The sequence below is a fragment of the Ips typographus genome, linkage group LG2 (genome assembly GCF_016097725.1).
Source record: "Ips typographus isolate SLU linkage group LG2, UJ_Ityp_2.0, whole genome shotgun sequence".
NCBI classification, from domain to species: domain Eukaryota; kingdom Metazoa; phylum Arthropoda; class Insecta; order Coleoptera; family Curculionidae; genus Ips; species Ips typographus.
In genome coordinates this window covers 16,081,389-16,103,899 of record NC_138423.1, presented here as the reverse complement: position 1 = coordinate 16,103,899, position 22,511 = coordinate 16,081,389, and the positions used below count along the sequence as shown (strand labels likewise).

Below are 22,511 nucleotides of genomic sequence, written 5' to 3'. Positions count from 1 at the left end.
GTGCTCGTGTTTTTATGTAATAAAATATGATTTTCTAATGTAAATGTTGAACAGACTAGAAGTTTTTTCTAGCGTTAGGTTTTTGGTATTTTTAGTTTAACTGGCAACGCCGCTAGGTAGAATCGTTTCACTAGAGCTGGCATCCATAATCGATACATTCCTAATCCTGACCACTGCCACCGACCATCAGCGCCATAGCAGATTTGCTGTATAACAAGGAATTAAAAATGGCCGCTAGTGGTCGTGACATCATATAATATGATATGGCAGACGCTATAATATACTATATGACGTCACGGTATATGAAACACTTTATTTAGGCCTTGCTTAATCATATTATTGGATAAAAAAACTGGAAAGTTCCCCATTGGTATAGACATTTTATTTAGTATAGATATTTATACAATAAGTCTACTTATTAGTATCTAATATAACAACTTCAAAATATCACAATTTATCCTAAATTATATCAAAATCTCAGCAGGTTATAGAATCAGAAACATGACAGAATTATAATTACTACCCCAATTTTCTATAAGTAATTTAACATACTATGACAAAATAAATAATCTAATAATAAGAAATACTAATTTATACTGTTAAAGTAAGCACTTTTAAGACGTTGGAATTGTGAATACAAATTTGGATAAAAAAATATAATTAAGTTAATAAACCAGTCAAAACGATTGTAATAACCTTCTCACTACATAGTTCACGTTATTAATACAATAATATTTGACAACAGTCATGGTAAATAAATGTTTTATAAAAAAAAATGTTAATTGATTTTAATATTTGGTTCACATCCTTTTAAATTCAACAATGTTAATACAACCTACTTATAAAGTGTATTGTGCTGTAGTAGGTGATAGAGGCAAAACACTGAAAGTTCACTTTACGTCTCACACTAAAAATACATTTCAAAACGGTAAAGCTTCAAATAATTGACTAGCACACTTATGTGAACTTACATCTGCTTGGGATGTCTACTAAATTATTCTACTTGTTCCTTCTAATAAGTCTTAATTGTATATACCTAAATAAAAGACACCAGGGTAGCTTGAACTCTGATGTCCCCTAATTAATAGTAAATCAACTAGGAAAGTAGTAAACTAATACATAAAAAAAAACATAAAAATGTATGATTATACGACAGATTCATACAACTACCAGAATAAATGTTTAAAATAATAGGAATGTCATATCATGACAGCTGCAAGAAGTTGTTGCATTAGGTATCTGATTAGGCCATTAATATTTGTTCTTTTTGATATGTACGTTTTGCTGCTATTATATGATAAGTGGTTTCATTTGAACTTTTGTGGTATTTCAACCCCAATTGTGAATTTACGCTTTTTATGGAAAACGTGTACTTAAAATTTAGATTAATAATTGTATTGATATTGAAAACTTTTAGAATTATAATAGAATATTTTGTTAATTTTATCAGGTACAAAACTTTCTGGATTAGTTTGGCAAATAATTTTAGGACAGACAATGTTTACATATTAACACGTAGAATAAACCGTTTTGCATACGTTTTTTTTGTAATAGTTATGTACGTTTTACGTTTGACAAGTTATAAGTTTAGTTGTACGTATGTGGGTTATGTTAAGAAATAATTGTTTCAATATCCAATTGACAGGGAGCTTATGTATGGACTAGGGAACAGAAAGGTTTGCTACATAACGCTTCTGTAAAAACGTAATTCTGTAAGTATTTAAAAAAGATAACATTTAAAGCAGACAATGTCAAACAATTGGATGCACAGTCAAGCGTATACTGACCAATCGAGTTGCTCGGCAAGTTACACAAATGTACAAAAAAGAATCATGTTCACAGACACAGATATTTCAGTAGTCTCCTTATTTATTAAGTTGTTATGTGCCTGACTAAGTAGTTTCATATAAATATCAGCGACATGATATTCTTATAGGCAGAGATAACCAAACCCGGTCGAGATAACTCGAAGAATCGGCTTAAGTTGGGCAGCTTTTGGAAAGCTAAGCAACACTCTAAAGTCGGACATTCCAACCTGTCTAAAGAGGAAGGTCTTCAACCAGTGTGTGCTTCCTATGCTAACGTATGTAGCAGAAACTTTAACTAACTTTGTGTTTTCTGTGAACGTCCACCGCGGTTCTTGTTATGTGACGTCCCTTAAGTGGTCTACTTGGTCTCCAATTTTTATACACATACCGTTTTAACATCATTCAACTATCTTGGGTTTTGATTAAGTTTTTTCCCCCTTCAAAAATAAAAAACGAAGCAACTTACCATCTTTGAAACCACTGGGTTTTTTGATCATGGTTTTCTTCCACTGTGTAGATTAACAAAAAACCAACCACCTTCTGTACACCTGGGTTCAGCTGTCCCCCCTTGTAGAATGACAGCCAGCAGACTGTAAACTTAAGCCTCTGAAGATGGGTGTCTAAATACACTCGAAACATGTCTCAGGCACATAACAACTTAACAAATACTTTGTGGAGATCGACTTTGAGTTTGCTTTCACTTACACTCACTACTCCCCTGTGTGAATATGAACTACATCTTTTCAAGTATAATAAATGTAACATTTATATGAAAAAACGCCTCTGGTTTTGAATACTCTACATACAACTGATGTATGCAGAGTAATCAAAACTGTTGGTGTGTTCATGAGATTAAGTTATACCCTGTATTAGGCAAATTTTTAAAATGCCATTGTCGAAAAAAAAATGCTGTCTGGAGGTGGTCTCATAAATGGAGAGAGTCAAAAAACACGAGAAATGTAATATTCTGTAACAGGGTTATTAATGTTATTCAACACAGAAGATTGTGACTAAACTATTCACTTTTAAAAAAGTTTTTATTCTGGGATGGATACAGACATATTGGAGATATCTTTTGAATATATTTTCTAGATGTCCATGGGAGTCGTAAATGCATAAAAAGTATCAAAGATATTTTTCTTAGTATATTACTTAATTTTGTGGTTTGATACCTTTAAACTTTATAGTTTCGTTATTTTCTAAAAATGTAGAACACATTCAACCTTCCTTTCAGTTTTATTGATCAAAATTGGCTTGGGCGCTGGTAACAACTGTTTTCGATAGATACTTAATTAAAATTTGCATCTACTTTAACCATAAAATAGACGGTTTAAAGGTAGCAATTATTGGGTAAAAATTTTGAGACATCCTGTATGAGCTAGACAATTTCTCATCCACGAATCATAAAACTTGATCTTTTAGCAGTTCCCAAACCAATTTTGGTTAATAAAAATCAAACAGAGGCTGAGTAACCTTCAAATTTGTTCTACATTTTTACAAAGAATATCAAAGAAACTGTAAAGTTTAGACGTATTAAACCTCAATGTAATTAGTCACGATCTTCCCTGTCAAATAACCTGAATAATCCTGTGTATTTTGTAAATTGCTTTGAAGAATTACTGAAAAAAATACTGACATACATTTTAATTGGTTAAATGATGAGTTGCAAACCAATTTCAAGTTAATTTTCCAAAAAGAAAAAAAAGTCTCCATACAAGGCTAAACAAATTCCTGCAGCAAATACTAAGAACAAAAATTTCAATTACAGGAACTTCTCATTCCATTGTCTACTCTACTATACTATTTTCTCTTGATTGTACTGCAGCCCGGAGCAGTAGTGCAACATTAATACTGAGAGAGCGTGAACTTTGGCGTCAGCCTGTCCGATCAAAAATGCTAACTTAGCTTTTTCAACTTCGGATTCTTCGGTATTTAATTTTTTAGACAGCTCCATGTGTTCGGAAGTGGATAAATCGAGAGTTTTCTTTAACTCGGTCATCTACACAATCAAAATTAGAAAAGTTGATTTTTAGCTTTAATTGAATAAGAAAAAATATGAAAAAAAGAAAAGGACGTACTTACCATTAGATTTATTTTCTCCTTCTTTTCTTCCGGTTCCAGACTGGCATACAGCTTTAGGCCACTTTCTTTGGCATTATCCATTAAAGTTTCATCTGACGGGCATTGCATCACCTAATTATCATTTGTAAAAATGTTAAAGAAATTATTTTTTTTTTAATTACGACTGTGCAAATGGATTTTTAAAAAGTGCAAAAAATCAAGTTTCTTAAATTGAACAAATTCTGTAATTTTCTTTTTTTTTAAGTAATTTAATACAAACGCCCTAATTTTAGATGGGAAACAAAATAAAACATTAAAAATAGGGATGTTTTATTTAAAAAACTAACTTTTCGCACTTTTTAAAATCTATTTTTTGAGAACAATTTTTGACCACCCCGTATAGTTATTTTTGACATTTTTCTGCACCCATTCTTAGAGCCAACCTTGTTCAAAACACAAAAAACAAGAAGAAAACGTTCCCTGATAAGCGAAAATTACAATTGTTTTAGGTATTGCAAATGTCAAGTTTCACATACCATTTTATGTGTAAATATCTCAGAAACGGATACAGACAAAATATGTCTAAAATTTATCGTAGAATCCAAAAAAGAAACAATATACAGGGTGTTCCATTTAAAGTTAAAGTAAACGAGTCGCTAACTACTTCCGGTATAACCGGAGGTGCCACCATTTTAAACTACCAAATTTTCAGAAATATGGTCATTACGGTTTTTCATAATGTATCGCGGCAGTTTGTGGACCACCCTGTATATTGATTTTGTTAGGGTGTACAGCGTGCTGCATTTAGTGTGTTTTTTCAGGAAAACCCTATTTCCCGGCTAGATAGGAAAAAACTAGTATACAGGTAAAGAATTAGATTTTTGAAAAAAAAAAAATTGTTATTAGTTAATTTTTAAAATTCATCAAGGCTTATTTTCTACTTAATACATTATGAATTCCATATTAAATCTTAAAACAGTCACGTGACCATTTGTGCCTTAAAATGAGTCACGAGATTTAGAGTTTAAAACTAAAAAACGGTCACGTAATCTTTAAAATTAAATTTAATTATTGAAAATAGTCACGTGACCCGTCAAATAATATTTTATCATTTACAGTTACGTGATACTCAGGGTTCCGTTTTGGCATTAAATAAGAGTCACGTGACCTTTAAAAATAAAAGTTGAGTATTGAAAATCGTCATGCGACTTTATGAACTGTAAAAAGAGTCACGTGACTTTTCAAATAATATTTTTAACATCTAAAACATTCACCTTTCCTGTAGGATTCCGGTTTGACGTGAAAACGTTTTTAATTGAAAATGTATTATAAATAGAGGAACGTGTGTCTTTAAAAATATCAGTTTAAACTGAAAAACGAGCATGTGATCCTTTAAATAACATTTTGACATTTAAAACTGTCATGTGACATTATAAATTCCATTTTAAATCTTAAAAGAGTCACGTGACCTTCAGGATCTGTTTCGACGTTAAAAAAGTCAGGCGATTTGAAAAAAAAAATAGTCTAAACGTAAAAACTGTCACGTGTGACGTTAAAAATGACATTTAAATCTTACAAATAGATATGTGATTTAGTGTATCAGTTTAAAACTAAAAAACGGTAACGTGACCTTCAGGATTCTGTTTTGACGTTAAAAAAGAGTCCTGTGACTTTTAAAATAAATAGAATCTATATTATCGATACCTCGAACCAGAAAATCTTATCTTGTTTAGTTTTCAAAATACGAGTAATTTAATTCAAATTTATTTGAAAAAATCAAGCTTTCTTACGCAGTTCAGATGAGATAGCAAAAGAAAGCGGATTATACATTTTAAAAGTGTCAGAGACCTCTAAATGCTAGTGAGAAACTTCTTAAATATGCCAGAGGGTTCTACAAGTGTTTTAAATCTTCTTAGGATTGTTTGAAATTGCCAGAGGCCTCTAGGATCATTTTAAAGCGTAATAAACCTCAAAATGCTTCTGAGTACCTTCTTGAAAGTGCCACCTAAAAGTATTTTAAACCTTTGAAGAATTGTTTTAAATTGCCAAAGACCTCTAGGACTATTTTGAATGTGCCAGACTCTAAATTGAACATACTGAGAACATTCTAAAAAATTCCATAGCTCTCTAAAAGTGTCTTAAACCTTCCCATAACTGTTCTAAATTTCCAGAAGGCTCTAGGACCAATTTTAAAGTTCTATAAATCTCTAAATACTCTTGAAAACCTTTTAATAAGTGCCAGCGACCTCCAGAACGATTTTGAAAGTATCAGAAACCTCTAAGTTCTACTGAGAACCTTCTAAAAAGTGCCAGAGCCATCTACAAGTGTCTTAAACCTTCCCATAACTGTTTTAAATAGCCAGAGGCCTAAGACCCATTTTGAAAGTGTCAGAGACCTCTAAATGTTACTGAGAGCCTTCTAAAAAGTGCCAAAATTCTCTACAAGTGTCTTAAACTTTCCTATAACAGTTTTAAATTTTCAGAGGGCTCTAGGACCATTTTGAAAGTTCTATAAATCTCTAAATACTCTTGAAAACCTTTTAATAAGTGCCAGCGACCTCCAGAACGATTTTGAAAGTATCAGAAACCTCTAAGTTCTACTGAGAACCTTCTAAAAAGTGCCAGAGCCATCTACAAGTGTCTTAAACTTTCCCATAACTGTTTTAAATGGCCAGAGGCCTCAAGAACATTTTGAAAGTGTCAGAGACCTCCAAATGCTATTGACAGCCTTCTAAAAAGTGCCAAAATCCTCTACAAGTGTCTTAAACTTTCCTATAACAGTTTTAAATTTTCAGAGGGCTCTAGGACCATTTTGAAAGTTCTATAAATCTCTAAATACTCTTGAAAACCTTTTAATAAGTGCCAGCGACCTCCAGAACGATTTTGAAAGTATCAGAAACCTCTAAGTTCTACTGAGAACCTTCTAAAAAGTGCCAGAGCCATCTACAAGTGTCTTAAACTTTCCCATAACTGTTTTAAATGGCCAGAGGCCTCAAGAACATTTTGAAAGTGTCAGAGACCTCCAAATGCTATTGACAGCCTTCTAAAAAGTGCCAAAATCCTCTACAAGTGTCTTAAACTTTCCCATAACTGTTTTAAATGGTCAAAGGCATGAATAACCATTTTATATTTTATAGGAAATACTGCAAAAGTTGGCAACTATGTCTGCAATGACGAACTGTATTAACGCCATCTCCTAGCGTTTACCTAGAACTGAAGCGGCCGAAATACACTAGGAAGCCCTTGAAGCGTAAACAGCTTTCTTTTTGGGTGCCACTTTAATTACATTGCGCTGGTTGCCTATACTTATCATTTAGTCTATGGCAAGGGTTAAGAAAAGTGACACTTCACAAAAAAATGTAAAGAGTTTTCAAAATGGGCGAAATTTGAAAAACGCCCTCTAGCGTCACAGACTGACAAGATATCAAAATACGGCTTTTGCCATTAATTTTTTCTCAAAAAACGACCTCTATACAATGTATACTAGTTTTTCCTGTCAAAACACACTAAATCCTCCCACCCTGTATATACCTGATCCAATAATCTAGAAACAGTTTCGCATGCTTCTTGAGGGTTCTTTTGAATTTCATCTAAGGCTGTGGGACAAAGAGCAAACGGGTTAACACACACAAGCGATTGTTTCCTACTGGGTGTTCTCTGGGGACTTGGAGGAAAACTACGAGGAGAAAATGCGGGAGAACCTAAAAAATTGAAAAAACACTTATTTAACACCAATAAATATTTGTTATTGTTTATCAAGCTATTAATGAAACATGTGTATACTGTAAAACGTCACATACCTGGTATACTAAGATTGGACACGCTGTTAACGCGCTTTAAGTGTTCATCCAAATTATTCTCTTCTTCCGTACAAGGTTCAGGTTGTAATACAGCGTCAGTAGGTTCAGTCTTAGCTTGGGACACTTTATCAAGACTGCATGGATTGCTGGTTTGACATTTGGCGACGCATTTTTTATGACAGCACATACCGCATTGTCTGCACTGCACAGCATCTTTCAACCAAATCTAAACACACAAAATCACAATAAAGTTCAATGCATATTATAAAAATTTAAAACTTACCTTCTTAGAGCAAAAATCACAATGTGTAGTGCCGTGAAATTGCGTCCGAATAAAATCATGCTTGTTCTTCGTCCCGGGCAAATCAGTCTTAGAATCAATAGCAGCTGACGTTTTTCGTTTCGTTTCTAGGCCCTCAATCGGTGACCAGGCAAATGTTAACAAAATATCGCCAAAACAAAATACGTGTTCAAAACCTGAGTGCGCTCTTAGTGGATGTGCTGTAGCAGTTGATGTTATACCTAAAAAAATATCATAAAAATTTGATTAGCTGAAAAAATAATAATAATTACCTGGAGGTAAAAAAGAGAATCGTCTGGAGTGATGACCTAGCACACTAAGAGAACATTCAGAAGCCACGTGGCTTAAAGGAACATTTAAATAGCCTAGAAGCACGTCGCCAGAGTCAGAGAAAGTGGCCCAAGCGTTAATATTTATGTACTTAGCGCCCTCCCTAATGGCGAAACGAAAATCATCGTCGAATTGTAATAAAGTATCGGCAGGCAACTCTTTACCTGAAAAACCAAAACATTCTAAATCTCAACCGAACATTATTTTTAGTCTACCTTTGAAAATTTCTATTTGGGAAAATATTTGTTCACTTTCCATACTATCCACTTCAGTACGAACGATTTCTGGTAACTCAGAAGCTGAATTTTTTTTGGGAGTTGCACGCGGTTTCTGAGGTGTATTTGGTAAAGTTCCAGCCCCTGAAACGTACCATACTTAGCCAAAAACAATTCCATTAAAATAATTAAAAGACATCAACCTCGGCGTTTTCGCAAACTAAAACTAGTTATAGTTTGTGCTAGTTTGGCCATATTTTCATTACTGGGCATAATTTTTGGCGACCGCGTTCTACGATCGTCTTTTTTAAGATTATCAACAATAACGTAAGACTCTTGTTCTGTTTGCGTCAATTCTGTTTCACTATCATCACCTACAAAATTATGTGTGATTTTAATAGATAGTCAAACAATACAAATGGGTGCGTACATTTAACCTCAGACGCTAAAGAGACTGCTAGTTCCTTATTTTCTTCATTCAATTTCCATTTGGCAACGTAATTCTCTACTACTCTTTCTACCCTGAGAGTAACGTTACTCCCTGATACAGACTTCATGTACTTGGCAACTTGGGGTACTGTAGAAACTAATTTGTTTTCCACTGAAATAACCTGTGTACCAAGGAAATAGTCACATATGGAAAAGAAAGTTTAGATTCGGGCCAAGTTGCGCATTTGATTGCATTTGAATCTTTGAAAACTTTTTCGAGGACTTTCAGAAGATAACTGACAGAAACTGTACAATAGTTGTGAAATGTTTTATTGTATTTATATTTTGTTAATATCAGACTTGGCATTATTACTCGTATAATAGTGAACCTGTTTTTACCAATGGGAATACTAAATTTAACACTACAACATGCTATTTTATGCGTATACCTAGGTAATGAGTTATTTATCGGGGGTAATATCCCTAGTGCATTTAATTTTTCCGGAAAAATTCGGAAAAACGAGTTTTCGACTCGGATGATTTTTAAAACCACTCTCGCTCATGCTATTTGTTAAAACAAATTACTTAGAAACGAGTATTCCAATTTTTCCACAGGAAAAATTAGATGCACGAGGGATATTTGGTAAGATTATTTCCTGAGTTAAATAAACATTTCATTTTAATTAAAACAATAAGAACAATAATTAATAAGAACAATAACTTTCAAGCTAGAAAGGGTAACACTATTCTTTATGTTGTTGTGAGGAGTGTGCAATTTTTTCGATTTTTTTTTTCCGGAAAAACTGCTGACAGCTAAGTTGACAGTGATTTTTCCACTTAAAATTTACATTTGTTATACTAATTCTTGATAGCGATTGGTCAAAATTGATAGGAAGGAAATAATCAACATAAAAGTACGAATTAAAACGTACTAGATGAATCTTCCATGTCAGTACAAAGTTTTAAAACGAGGTAGTTTCTAGCATCGTTTTTCCAAGATCTAAATAAGTCGGGGTTTTATTCGGAATTAGGAAACTTAGACCGGGATTACCCATCGGACCTTCTTTTTAAAGTAGTCCAGGTTACTTGTTTACTGTGTGTTGTTATTTGTTATGGACAAAAAACGTCTACAACTAAGAAGTTGAGTAAACCCGGCTTTAAACATGCTAGAAGTTGCGCAAGGTTCACAATCTAGCACAAGGCTTTTCCATAATATCATAAAACTGCATTTTAAAGCACTAGTGCTTTAAAGAAGCGTTTAACCAAATAATTAAATGCTATTTCGTACTACTGTTGGGATTTTTTGGTGGTAGATGCGAATTGCAGAACTCGTTTTGCTCGTTTTTCACAGAGTGCCTTAAAAATGCACTTTTAACACTCATATCATAAATAGCTATTAATAATTATAACTTTTTTTAAAAAACTTGCTTGACTCAAATTGCCAAAATCCTGTAGAGCCATTTTAAAAGTGTCAGAGACCTCTAAATGCTAGTGAGAACCTTCTTAAATATGCCAGAGGGTTCTACAAGTGTTTTAAATCTTCCTAGGATTGTTTGAAATTGCCAGAGGCCTCTAGGATCATTTTAAAGCGTAATAAACCTCAAAATGCTTCTGAGTACGTTCTTGAAAGTGCCAGAGGGTTCTGAAAGTATTTTAAACCTTCGAAGAATTGTTTTAAATTGCCAAAGGCCTCTAAGACTATTTTGAATGTGCCAGACTCTAAATTCTACTGAGAACATTCTAAAAAATTCCAGAGCTCTCTAAAAGTGTCTTAAACCTTCCCATAACTGTTCTAAATTTCCAGAAGGCTCTAGGACCATTTTGAAAGTTCTATAAATCTCTAAATACTTTTGAAAACCTTTTAATAAGTGCCAGCAGCCTCTAGAACAATTTTTAAAGTATCAGAAACCTCTAAGTTCTACTGAGAACCATCTAAAAAGTGCCAGAGCTATCTACAAGGGTCTTAAACCTTCCCATAATTGTTTTAAATGGCCAGAGGCCTTAAGAACCATTTTGAAAGTGTCAGAGACCTCTAAATGCTACTGAAAGCCTTCTAAAAACTGCCAAAATTCTCTACAAGTGTCTTAAACTTTCCTATAACAGTTTTAAATTTCCAGAGGGCTCTAGGACCATTTTGAAAGTTCTATAAATCTCTAAATACTCTTGAAAACCTTTTAATAAGTGCCAGCGACCTCCAGAACAATTTTGAAAGTATCAGAAAACTCTAAGTTCTACTGAGAACCTTCTAAAAAGTGTCAGAGCCATCTACAAGTGTTTTAAACCTTCCCATAACTGTTTTAAATAGCCAGAGGTCTTAAGAAACATTTTGAAAGTGGCAGAGACCTCTAAATACTACTGAGAGCCTTCTAAAAAGTGCCAAAATCCTCTACAAGTGTCTTAAACTTTCCCATAACTGTTTTAAATGGCCAGAGGCATGAATAACCATTTTGAAAGTGTCAGAGACCTCTAAATGCTACTGAGACCCTTCTAAAAAGTGCCAAAATCCTCTACAAGTGTCTTAAACTTTTCCATAACTGTTTTAAATTTCCAAAAGACTCTAGGACCATTTTAAAAGTTCTATAAATCTCTAAATACTCTTGAAAACCTTTTAATAAGTGCCCGCGGCCTCTAGAACAATTTTCAAAGTATCAGAAACCTCTAAGTTCTACTGAGAACCATCTAAAAAGTGCCAGAGCTATCTACAAGGGTCTTAAACCTTCCCATAACTGTTTTAAATGGCCAGAGGCCTTAAGAACCATTTTGAAAGTGTCAGAGACCTCTAAATGCTACTGAGAGCGTTCTAAAAAGTGCCAAAATCCTCTACAAGTGTCTTAAACTTTCCCATAACTGTTTTAAATGGCCAGAGGGATAAATAACCATTGTGAAAGTGTCAGAGACCTCCAATGCTATTGAGAGCCTTCTAAAAACTGCCAAAATCCTCTACAAGTGTCTTATAATTCCCATAACTGTGCTGAAACTTTGACAGAATCATCCTCGAAATGATGCGTCTGCGGTATTATGTTAATACGATTTTTTTTGGTTAAAAATTGGTCAAAGATTCACCACTTAAACTTTTTACAAGTACTTATTAAACCCCTTGTATATTGTCTCAATTTTGTATTTTTGTCGTGATTTGTGTCTATTTTGAAATCCCTCGATTTAAGTCTAGGAATATATCGTTTTGATGTAATTTTAATGCAATAATATACCGAAGATTCCATTTAACAAAACACAACTTTCAATGTTTATTGTGACGTCAAAAAAATATTAATTTTCAGCCACCTTGTATAATTTAGAATCAATTTCTTCTTGTAATAATAGTCCATCACACCTTATTGGTAACCAAAATGTTTTTTTTTCAAGAAGTCAAGATAACTCAATAAGAACAATTGATGCAAAGTTTTCAAAAAAAATCAATTAATGTAGCAACATCTAAGAAACGGTAAAAAATAGACATAAAGTCGTATTAACAAAAATCGATTAGAAACAGAATTAAAATCTTAATTTATAAGAATCTACAGGGTGTTTTATTTAAAATATCAAAGTTGCTGCTACTTTTTAGTACAAGTGGTAACGTGACAATGATGAAACTATTTTAGATCGATAGAGCATTTCTCATTATTGACATTTATCAATTTTAAAGGAGGCATTTTATTAAATACCTCAATTTAATCTTGTAGCTCTTCAAATAACTGAGGTCGCCATGGTAAGACTCAAATAACGTTATTTAAATACAACAAGCAAACAAAAATAAATAAAGTAATTAAATATGTAAACATACCACATCGGATGATTTCAATCCAGCGTCGTAGGCGCAAGAATTAATTGTAACGCTGTCAACAATCACTGAATTTGCCTCTTGTCGAAAAATCACCCCCAATTGGGTTTGTTTCAGTTTTGTCATTGTAACTTCTAATGTCATAATCAAAACAGAATCTCTTTGAAATAGTGATATCCATGGAATTGAATCTACAAATAGTTTGTATTATTTGAAGAGCTTTTAGGTTGAAAAAGATGAAAAAATAAGTAAGAACATTTTATAACAAATAAATAATAAAAATCAATCTAACTTACCTACAGCTATAGTTAAATATACAGTCTGAGCAGTTTCAGGAACTGACAACCTTGACACTTCAGACACGCTCATTTCGAGTGTGCCCTGAAGTGTAGTGTCACTATCGTCGATGTCCAATTGGCTGGGATCGGTTTTAACAAAAAATGGCTTATATCTACAAAAAAATTATATACACTAGTTCGAGCTAAAACAAATAAATACACTTACCTAATTTTGTAATTAGGCAATGTGTGCTTCCTTTTAATAGACTTTTTAATTTGATTTACAATTAAATTAGTTACATTAGACTGTAACTGTCTGCCCTGAAAGTGCGACTCTACAGCTAAATCTAATATGGGCTCGTTATAAAAACTGAAGGACCAATGAGTGTAAGGTTGTCGTGAGAATTGCAGTCTAACCAGACCACTAATTTTCTTAACTGAAATAATAATTGAAATCATAAAACTGCAAAACCAAGGAATGGGAACAAACCTTTAATAGAGAGATAAGCTGTTTTGCTAAATTTCATTTTGGCATCTATGCACAACAAAAAGTGACCAGTATAATCCAGATTAACGGCAATATTCAGGCACTCAATATGCTCTTCCTTCTTATCTAATTTAACATTTTCCACGGATATATCTTTTATGTCTGGAAATTGAGATCCTAAGTGCATATCTCTGATCTAAAAATATAAACAGAATTAAAGATAAATTGAGTTAAAAATGCACTCATTAAATTTAATACTTACAGTAATTGAATCAAAAAATTTGCCCATGGTTGTCTTTGTCAAAAGTTCTTCAAACTCCATGGTAAGTTTCTTGTATAACCATTTTTTAACAGTTTCTGAATGCCGAAACTCATGGAATAGAAACTGCATTATAAGACTAACAGTTAGGCCGCCTTTACTCTTACCATTAATGTCAGTAGAATCTAATTTTTGTTTGATTGCCTGTCAAAATATTTACAAAATGTGAATAAGTTATTCGCTTTAATTTTTGAGACATGCAAAAAAAGTTATTTTATTTATAGTAATTATTAATGATGTTAAAGGTAAAGTAAAAAATTCAGTGTGACAGGAAAGTTTACCAATTTTACCAGTAAATTTATGGGTCTAATTAAAATTTGTTTGAAAGATATCATTTTCCTGTCATGCCTGTCATAAATGTGTATCATTACACCATTGTCTTTACTGCACTGTTCATGCACCCCCCCTATAGTAGCAGCACTAACGGACTGTGAAACTTCCAGGGATGAGTTTAACAGTTCTTTACGGACATTTTTGCTCTCTTTCACATTTTTCGTAACTTTCTCCATTTTCGAGTTATTTAGCAAAAACTGGTTTGATGCAACAAATTTTCAAATCAGTTCAAATTGTGGTTTGAAATTTAAACACCCTGTAACTTAGTTATTTTTGGGAAGGTGGTTCACCAACTTAAAATAACCGTTTTGAGCTCCTCTTTCCAGTGGTGTAGAGTAAAAAATTGCGTACACTTTGAACATGGTGACAAAAATAGTGAACCACCATACTTTTCTTGTACACCCTGTACACAGGAAGCAAAAACCATCCTGCAAATTTACGGGGTTGGGTTGAGGAGTTGATTAGCAACATTTTTGGTCTTTTAAAATGTTTTTGTAACTTTCACTGTTTTTTAGTTATTTAGGAAAAACTGGTTTGGTGCAACAAATATTTAAATCAAATGAAATTTTTGACGTCATGGTTTAGCAAAACCATAATTTGACCAATTGTCAAATTACGTCATTGTGATGTCACTCAAAACAAATGCAGCCAATATTTTGACCAACTGTCAAAATAGCAGTACACACTCCATGGGGTGGCCAATTTGTGGTATTAGACACAGGATGCAAGTGTTTTGACACTCTGGCCTCTTTCGTTTTCAATCTCCATGGAGCTAGCAGAGCGTTTTTGACGTCACGGTGACGTAGTTCGCGGCCTCTATGGAGCAAGCAGAGCAAATTTGACGTCACAGTGATATAATTTGACAGTTGGTTCAATATGGTTTTATTTAATTAGGTCGTGACTCAAATTTGCTCTACTCGCACCTTAAGTTGTAAAAAATGATGACACATATTGACACATTTTAAGACATGTTTCTTTATTTTATAAATACTATGGCCACATTTGTTTTTACACTCCATGGAGCGAACAGAGCGTCGTTTTTGACGTCACAATGACGTAATTTGACAGTTGGGCAAAATACGGCTTTGCCAAATTACGTCATCGTGACGTCAAAAACGCTCTGCATGGAGCTTGACAGGAATGCAGTCATAGGCAGCATTCATTTTTAGGCTCCATGGAACCTGCAGAGCATTCTTGACGTCACAATGACGTAATTTGACAGTTGGGCAAATTATGGTTTTGCCAAACTACGTCATCGTGACGTCAATATAAGTGCCTATCCTATAGAATGTAATTACTTCTGTATCACAATAATCTATATACTTAAACTGCAGGCTTATCTAGATTTTGAGCTTACAAACAAGGTGCAGTTTTGCAACAATTTAGGTAATATTCTATTGTTGAATACCTACACCTTTGATTTGAACATACCTAAAGCATACTACTTTGTGACAATTTAATAAAAAGCAAAAACAATCTAAATACACATTATAACAAAAACTACCAATACTCACCTCTGGTAAAAAGTAATCAAATGTTTTCTTCTGGCTCACAATAGTGGCCACAGGACTTTTCTTTAAATAAATGTAGAAAATATAATACTGAACTGATAGAGTTAAAATAATACCAAACATCACCGAAATAACTGCTACAAAAAATATAGCAAATATATCCATCTTCTTAATTGAATACTAAAAATATTTTATCACAATTTGCAGCCTCATAAGATAATTAAACCTGCGGTAAAACACTGCATTGCACTTTAGTTAAAATAAGGTTTAAAACGGAGTAAGTATACTATTAAACAATCCTCATAATGTTGCACTTTTTCAACACATTTCTGTAATATTAACAAATTTACACTTAACAGGAAAAACAATAACATATTCCCCTCTTCCTTGTTTATATATCATTTTCTTCTTTATCAAATATTTGGTTGGTAAGCTCTGAAGTGAAATAGAAGGTTGTCTGTGTAACCTGATTTTACAACTTTCTTTTTCCAACTCAGTGATTTTGTTCCTGTCGACTGTCGATCGAACTCGTCAACAACCACTGAGCTTTATAAAGTACCTGGAAACGCAATATCCATGACCCTTCCATTTCAGTGAGAATTAATGTCAAATATTGACAAACATAACCTTTAACTTTAACACAAAAAAAAATCAAAACATTGTTTGTGTTGTGTATTTTATATTATTGTTTGGTTTCTGCTGTTAATATTTATATTAATTGAGGTAAGAATTTAGTAAAGTATTTATTAAACAAGAAGAAGATACGTCTAATTCTTTTTATAATCTTATTAGGTATAAAAAACTTTTAGTTTAAACATGCTTTAACATCACTTTTTTATCTGGTTTTAATCTCATAAACCATTACAATAAACTAGAAATTTGAGGGCTGCCTGCAAATAGTTAAGAAATTAATTATGAAAAAAATATTTAATAATATTTTGTGCAAGTAAACTAAAATTTGCAGGCTAAACATCAACTTGCAAGCAATTTGCTGTTTACACATGCAAATTATGTATAAACTCTACTTTACAGTGTTTCTTCTCCATGGTTTTTGACACCTTTGAAAAATTAAATGGAAAATAGAGTGTGTATGCTAATCAGTTCAGATCTCAACTATTTGGCAAATATTCACTGTGACACTTCAGAAAGGTAAGTACTTATTGAGATTACATAATATTTACATTTTTTTTATAAAAACATATTGTTTATAAGAAGTGTATTATTACCACTGGTTAACAGAACATGTTTAGTTTATGTCCCAAAATTTTAATTGTAATAATATGTTAATAGTTTTTGGGGTATTGTCTCAAGAATTAGCACCTAAAGTTAATTACTAACTTTACAGATTTTGTGACTGACTGTACATTATATGTTAGAGTAGCATTATTATTTCATTATTAATATATTTATTATTTTATTTCAGCACCCCACCATTTAAATGTGCAGTACCAAATTGTAAAAATAGCTTTGAATCCTGGGAGGTTCATCAATATTCACCATTTAAATTCCACAATTTTCCCAAGATTCCTATTATTAAGGCACAGTGGAAATATATCTGTGGTCTTGAAGCAGACTCTGTAATAACTGAAACTCACAAAATTTGTTCGGACCATTTTACTTTGAATGATTATGTCCGTAATTTGAAAGAAGAATTTTTAAAACCATCTGTTAAAAGACAATTAAAACCTACTGCAGTACCTTCAATCAAAGTGCCAATTGTACTTAGTGTTATTAAAGACATCCCCTTAGATTGTATTGAAGTAGGTACTGATAATAACACCAGCCAAGACATTGTTGATTTGAAATTGACCAATCAAGATGCTGATGTAGAGTTCCCTGGTAAGTGTGACAAAGTGGTTTCTACAAAAATTATGCATAAATTATTTGAAGAACTAAAGGCTGAAATTGACAAGTTGTGTTCTGAAGTGGTTGCTTTAGAAGCTGCTATTAAACAAAAACAGAAGTATTTAGAGCAGAAAAGGAAAAGATCCTTTCGCAGAAAAGCTGATATAAACTTATACAAAAAGCAATTAAACAGCGCCAATCGAACTTTAGAAAATAGAAAAACCCTTCCAGAGTAACTATACTTCTTAACTATACTTACTTTCCTTCACAAAAGGAGTTTTTTTTTAGAAAAATTTTCTCTGAAGCCCAAATCAACCTACTGAAAGGCAAACCAAAAGTTTTCTGGAGCGACGACGATTTGGCGAGAGCTTTTACTTTAAGGCACAGAGGAGGAAAAAAGTTTTATTTGTTTATGAAAAACGAGCTAAACTATCCTTTGCCTTCTTTAAGTTGCGTTCAAGCTTGGGCTGGAAACGTTTAGTGTTGTACTGGATAAGCTTCAAAATGCCTAAATTGTACAAATCCAAACAAGGAGCTTGGCTGTGCAGTGTTATTCGTTGTGCAAATAGTTCAAATGAAACTTTAACACCAACCACTTCTTTGTATTGCGTTAGGCCTGCAGATCCTATGACTGTTAAATGGAAAAATGCTCTCAAACCTCATATCGGCATGACTAATCTTAAATCTGGTGAGTAATTTCGTAAAATTAATCTAGAAGCAAAGCTGTAGCTAGTTGGATTACTTTAAGGGGAGGTAAAGACTTTACGTTTTTCGATCGCGATGCTTGGCCTACGTGTAGAAAAATATATAAAAAACAGTGTTCGTTCTTTGTTTCTGTCGGTAAAACTACGGCAGTGTTAACACAGACATTACTGTTTAAGCGAGGAGGCTCCTAGAGTGATATGGAACAAAGATGCAAGATTTCCGCTCCTTAATTCGAGCAATTTTTTAGTCCTAATCTTTTAACCCAAATTAGGACTTTAATTTTTTAACTTATTTACGTGATTTTTTTTTATTAAATAGCTAAAGGTTTGGGGAATGTGCGAAAGTTATTTTTGTCACCAAAAAAGTTTTGCAGGTAGGAAAAATAGTGACTTGAAAATTATGGTAATTTTATCATTTTGATAAAATGCTTCTAAATATTTTAATTTACGTACTATTAAAATTATATTGACTTTCGCACATTCTAGCAAGTGTCTTCTTTCATATGCCGTTTAAAAAACAGCAATACCTAGCCTAGTTTTTTTTTAATTTGGGTTAAAAGATTGTCATAAAATGCATTGAATCTCCCATAAGAGGTTTTGCTTTACCGATGCCCTTAATTGAAAAATATAATTCAATTACTTTTCAAAAACAATAATTGCAATTAATTTTTCAATTATGTACTAAACAAAAGGAGTTGCAATTGATAATTAATGTTACAGTTGTTGAGTAGTTAAACAACTTAATTGCTTTCAGACTAATTCAACTACTTGGTTTTAAGTGAAAGGTGAAAGGAATATGGTTTATTTTTATTCTAATTAAGTCTTTCGCGCCTTAAATTATTTTTATTATATTTGTAAGTATCAATTATAGGGGACCAGACTTGTGAGTCCCTAAAAAACAATTTCAATCTTCTGTATTTTTTTTTCTTGACAGAATTCAGCAATAGTCTAAAGGAAAAAAATGTTAATAGTGTTTTTCTCTCTACCAAAACCTTAGAGAGGCATTTTGTCTTGGGTCTTAGAAGGGAGATATTTCCTTAGGAATGTTTAGTGAACATAAAAGTGTCTGTGAATATCTAGTTACGGCAAGAGCGCCGATTCATTGACTGTCACTATTGATGGGGACCTCTCCATAATCAAACATTGGTGCAATTCCAACTTACTGTCATTAAATATCAGTAAGACCAAGATCTTACATTTTGGATGCTCATTGCAGGAGATTTTTGTTGAGGGTGAGCCATTGTGCGCCCCTGGAATGAACAAGTTTCTTGGTCTTGTTCTTATTGACGACTCGCTTCGATTCGCTGAGCATGTGGACGGTCTGTGCTCTAGACTAGCGTCAGGTTGCCATGCATTGAGGGTAATCTCTGGCAATCTGGATTACCATGTAGCTAGGAGTGAATACTATGCACTGATTGACTGCCATCTCCGCTACGGCATAGCTTTCTGGGGAGTTTATTCTCGAAGCCGCTTCAATTCTGTGTTTCTCCTGCAGAAGCGAGCATTGAGGTGCTTGTGTCGTGTTGGATACAGGGCCTCATGTAGACCCCTCTTCATTGAACATGGTATCCTCACCTTGTGCTGCATTTTCATCTTAGAGACGATTTGTCTTGTCCGTGGCAAGTTTGGGGGTCAGTTGTCCGAGGGCTCCGGCTCGGTGACTGGCAGTAGATTCGTTTTGAGACTTCCCATTCCTCACACGGAGAAGATTGAGTCGTCGCTTATTTACGGTGGCAAGAGACTTTTCAATAACCTTCCTCTCCACGTGAGAGGCCAGCCATCTGCGCATGGATCTAGGCGTGAGGCTGAGAGGTTTTTGCTTGAGGAGGCGTACTATTCTCTGGACGAATTCTACTCCAGTTCTTAAGGCGCCTTGTTCTGCCATAAATTGACCAAGCAGCACTGTTTGTGTTTTTGATCCTCTTTCTCCTCTCTTATACAGGGTAATCTTGTTCATTTTTTGCTGTTTTTGTATGTGTTTTCAGGGCTTTGAAAATTACTTTAAGTTTCCGACAATAAAGCTACTTTTTTGATTGATTGATTGATACTACTACTACGCTTCATTTTAACGATCTTTAGCTGCCAGGACTATACGGTCGCAGTGGTGGCTGTTAACTGAGTCTGTTTAGAAGTTTATCTGGCTGTGAGTCTGGGATAACCCATACTTCCAAACGAGTTGGTGTAAGAACATCTATCTGAGATAAAAACATAGCGGAGAGTTATGATTGAGATGCTTCTGCAGATCTTGATACAGTGCCTGAGAATATTGAGCAAACTGTGAGCACTCGAAGAATATATGAGTAAGGAAGCCGCCTCTCCGCACTCGCAGAGATCATCTGTTTTCACTCCTATCCGATACAAATGTTGTGGTGATGCACAGTGTCCACTTCGGTTTCTAATCCTGGTTGTGATTGCTTTCCTGGAGACGTCCAGATATCTAAACCAAGGATTTCGGAACGGCTGCATCTGGGTTTCTCCATAAAATCTTGATAACTCCATTGTTCCCTCCACATCATCCATGTCATGTTCCTGATGACGGGAAAAAAATCCCTGTATCCCAACTTCACTTTCATGACTCTGGATCTACCTTTATTAGCACGTTGATCAGCCATCTCGTTGCCAAATATATTTGTATGGTTTGTTATCCAAGCCAAGATAACTCTTGCTTGGGTTGCATTTAAGGTCATCAAATTGCGTTTGACTAGAAGGGTAATGTGGTCATCCCTCCTAGCTTCCACCGACGAAATCCTCTGAAGTGCTGACAAACTGTCCCAGAAAATTGCTGCTCAACCGTACTTTAATTCCCGTAATTCTGTCACATGGCAAAATTCAGGGAAATGTGTGGTCAGAAGAGAGATATTTGTTTAGGAACGATTAGTGAGCGCAAAGTCTACTTATGGAACTTCAGTCGTAACTCGGTCACATGGCAAAATTCAGGAAACCGTTTTAAGAGACAAAAACTATAGGGAATTTAATTTTCTACGAAAATCAACACACACAGGGGCAGTGATTTTATTGGGTCATTTTTAAAACCTTGCCATTTCTAGAAGAAACGACAGATTTTGATGCGGTTTGGACTATCATTTAGCTTAATTTATTGGCTTTTGGTTGATGGAAAAAACTTTGACTTAAATGCACTGCCACTGTACTATACAGGGTTGACAAGAAGCGCGTGCAAAAAAGTGAAATTTTCAACTAGTCCCCAAGATATATATAATTGATCAATAATTTTTTTGGGCTTGTTTTAACATAAGGAAGTGTTGCTAAGGTCAATATCTCGGGACGTTAGAATGTATTAAAGCAAAAGTTGTTTACATCACTAAAAAGCCAATAAATCAAGCTCAATGACAATTCAAACCACATTAAAATCTGTTGATTCGTTTCAAAATGTTTAAATTTATTAAAAACTAAGTTTAAGTAAGTTTCTAATTATGAATAAAAGTCTAAACTATGTAATTATTTTTGCTGATTTTAGCACTGGTTTGCGCAAAACACTTCAAACTCACCGATTTTCAAAGATTTTCAAAATATCTAACCGAAAAAGCTGTTCCGTCTATTTTTCCCAACATTGATGAAACCAAAGTTGACAAACCATCCGAGCAGCAAAAACCTGCCCCTGTAGAGCCAGTTAATTTAAACGCTTCAACAACAGGAGAAAACAGTCCTGAAAATAACGAGGATGGATGTTTAATGACACTTGAAGAAGTTCAAGAACAGAAAAGAAAAAAGAAAATTTTACTTTTATCAACTAAGGCCACACTTATTGAGCGTATTAAGCAAAATAAGGCTAAACTTCAAGCGCTAACCGGTATGCGTAAGTATATAAATTTAAATAATTATTTATGTGGCAGTTTTACTTTAGATGAAGAAAAGATGTTACAAGAAGAAGAAATTGCAGTCGGTAATCAAATAGCACTGTACAAGTCTAAGGTTAGTCAGGTACAGCAGCAATTACAAACAGCGCCGGCTGAGGAGATTGCACTCTTAAGCAAATGTTTTTCAAAGAGCCAAATTCGTCAATTAATAAAAGATGAATCGGTGAAATGTGAATGGTCGGATTTGGATTTGTGTGTGGCTTACAAAATATCCAGTTTGACTACTCGGGATTTCTACCAGTATTTACGGAATGATTTGAAGTATCCTTTGCCGTTTAGAGCCTTTCTTGATAAACTAGTAAAGAATACTCCGTAGTTTGTTCACTTATTGTTTTAATCACATGTAATACAAGTTTTACAATGCAGTTTTAGTGTATTTATAAGGAATAAAAATCAATTAAATCCTATTCCATCAGGTATATGGTAAGTGGGGGATA

General features: G+C 33.8%; 3 protein-coding genes across 5 annotated transcripts in view; 2 read left to right on the top strand and 1 right to left on the bottom strand.

Moving 5' to 3' along the window:
* LOC145725006 (uncharacterized) overlaps positions 1–17,976 on the top strand; it is a 35,240-nt gene extending 17,264 nt beyond the window's left edge. Inside the window, exons 2-6 of one of the 3 annotated variants that reach the window (XM_081973524.1) lie at positions 16,315–16,373; positions 16,683–16,799; positions 17,074–17,489; positions 17,541–17,727; positions 17,784–17,976. In XM_081973524.1, the coding sequence (XP_081829650.1) occupies positions 16,723–16,799; positions 17,074–17,489; positions 17,541–17,727; positions 17,784–17,976 (873 nt within the window). In that variant the 5' untranslated portion in view covers positions 16,315–16,373; positions 16,683–16,722. Of the gene's footprint in view, positions 1–16,237; positions 16,374–16,682; positions 16,800–17,073; positions 17,490–17,540; positions 17,728–17,783 lie in introns of those variants that run through there. The other 2 variants (XM_081973523.1, XM_081973525.1) reach the window with 2 other exon arrangements.
* On the bottom strand, positions 361–16,079 carry Pdzd8 (PDZ domain containing 8). The gene is made up of 15 exons (XM_081973512.1): positions 15,654–16,079; positions 13,750–13,950; positions 13,491–13,683; positions 13,227–13,437; positions 13,019–13,173; positions 12,726–12,913; positions 8,946–9,126; positions 8,719–8,889; positions 8,516–8,659; positions 8,243–8,464; positions 7,953–8,191; positions 7,670–7,895; positions 7,401–7,570; positions 3,891–4,001; positions 361–3,807 (listed from the first exon to the last, which is right to left on the bottom strand). The coding sequence occupies exons 1-15, from the start codon at positions 15,813–15,815 to the stop codon at positions 3,604–3,606; spliced, it is 2,778 nt and encodes a 925-aa protein (XP_081829638.1). The 5' UTR covers positions 15,816–16,079; the 3' UTR covers positions 361–3,603.
* A 23-nt stretch (positions 17,977–17,999) lies between the features above and the next one.
* Positions 18,000–22,439, top strand: LOC145725008 (uncharacterized). Its single transcript, XM_081973526.1, has 3 exons — positions 18,000–18,183; positions 21,675–22,007; positions 22,062–22,439. The coding sequence occupies exons 1-3, from the start codon at positions 18,000–18,002 to the stop codon at positions 22,388–22,390; spliced, it is 846 nt and encodes a 281-aa protein (XP_081829652.1). The 3' UTR covers positions 22,391–22,439.
* Positions 22,440–22,511: the final 72 nt, after the last annotated feature.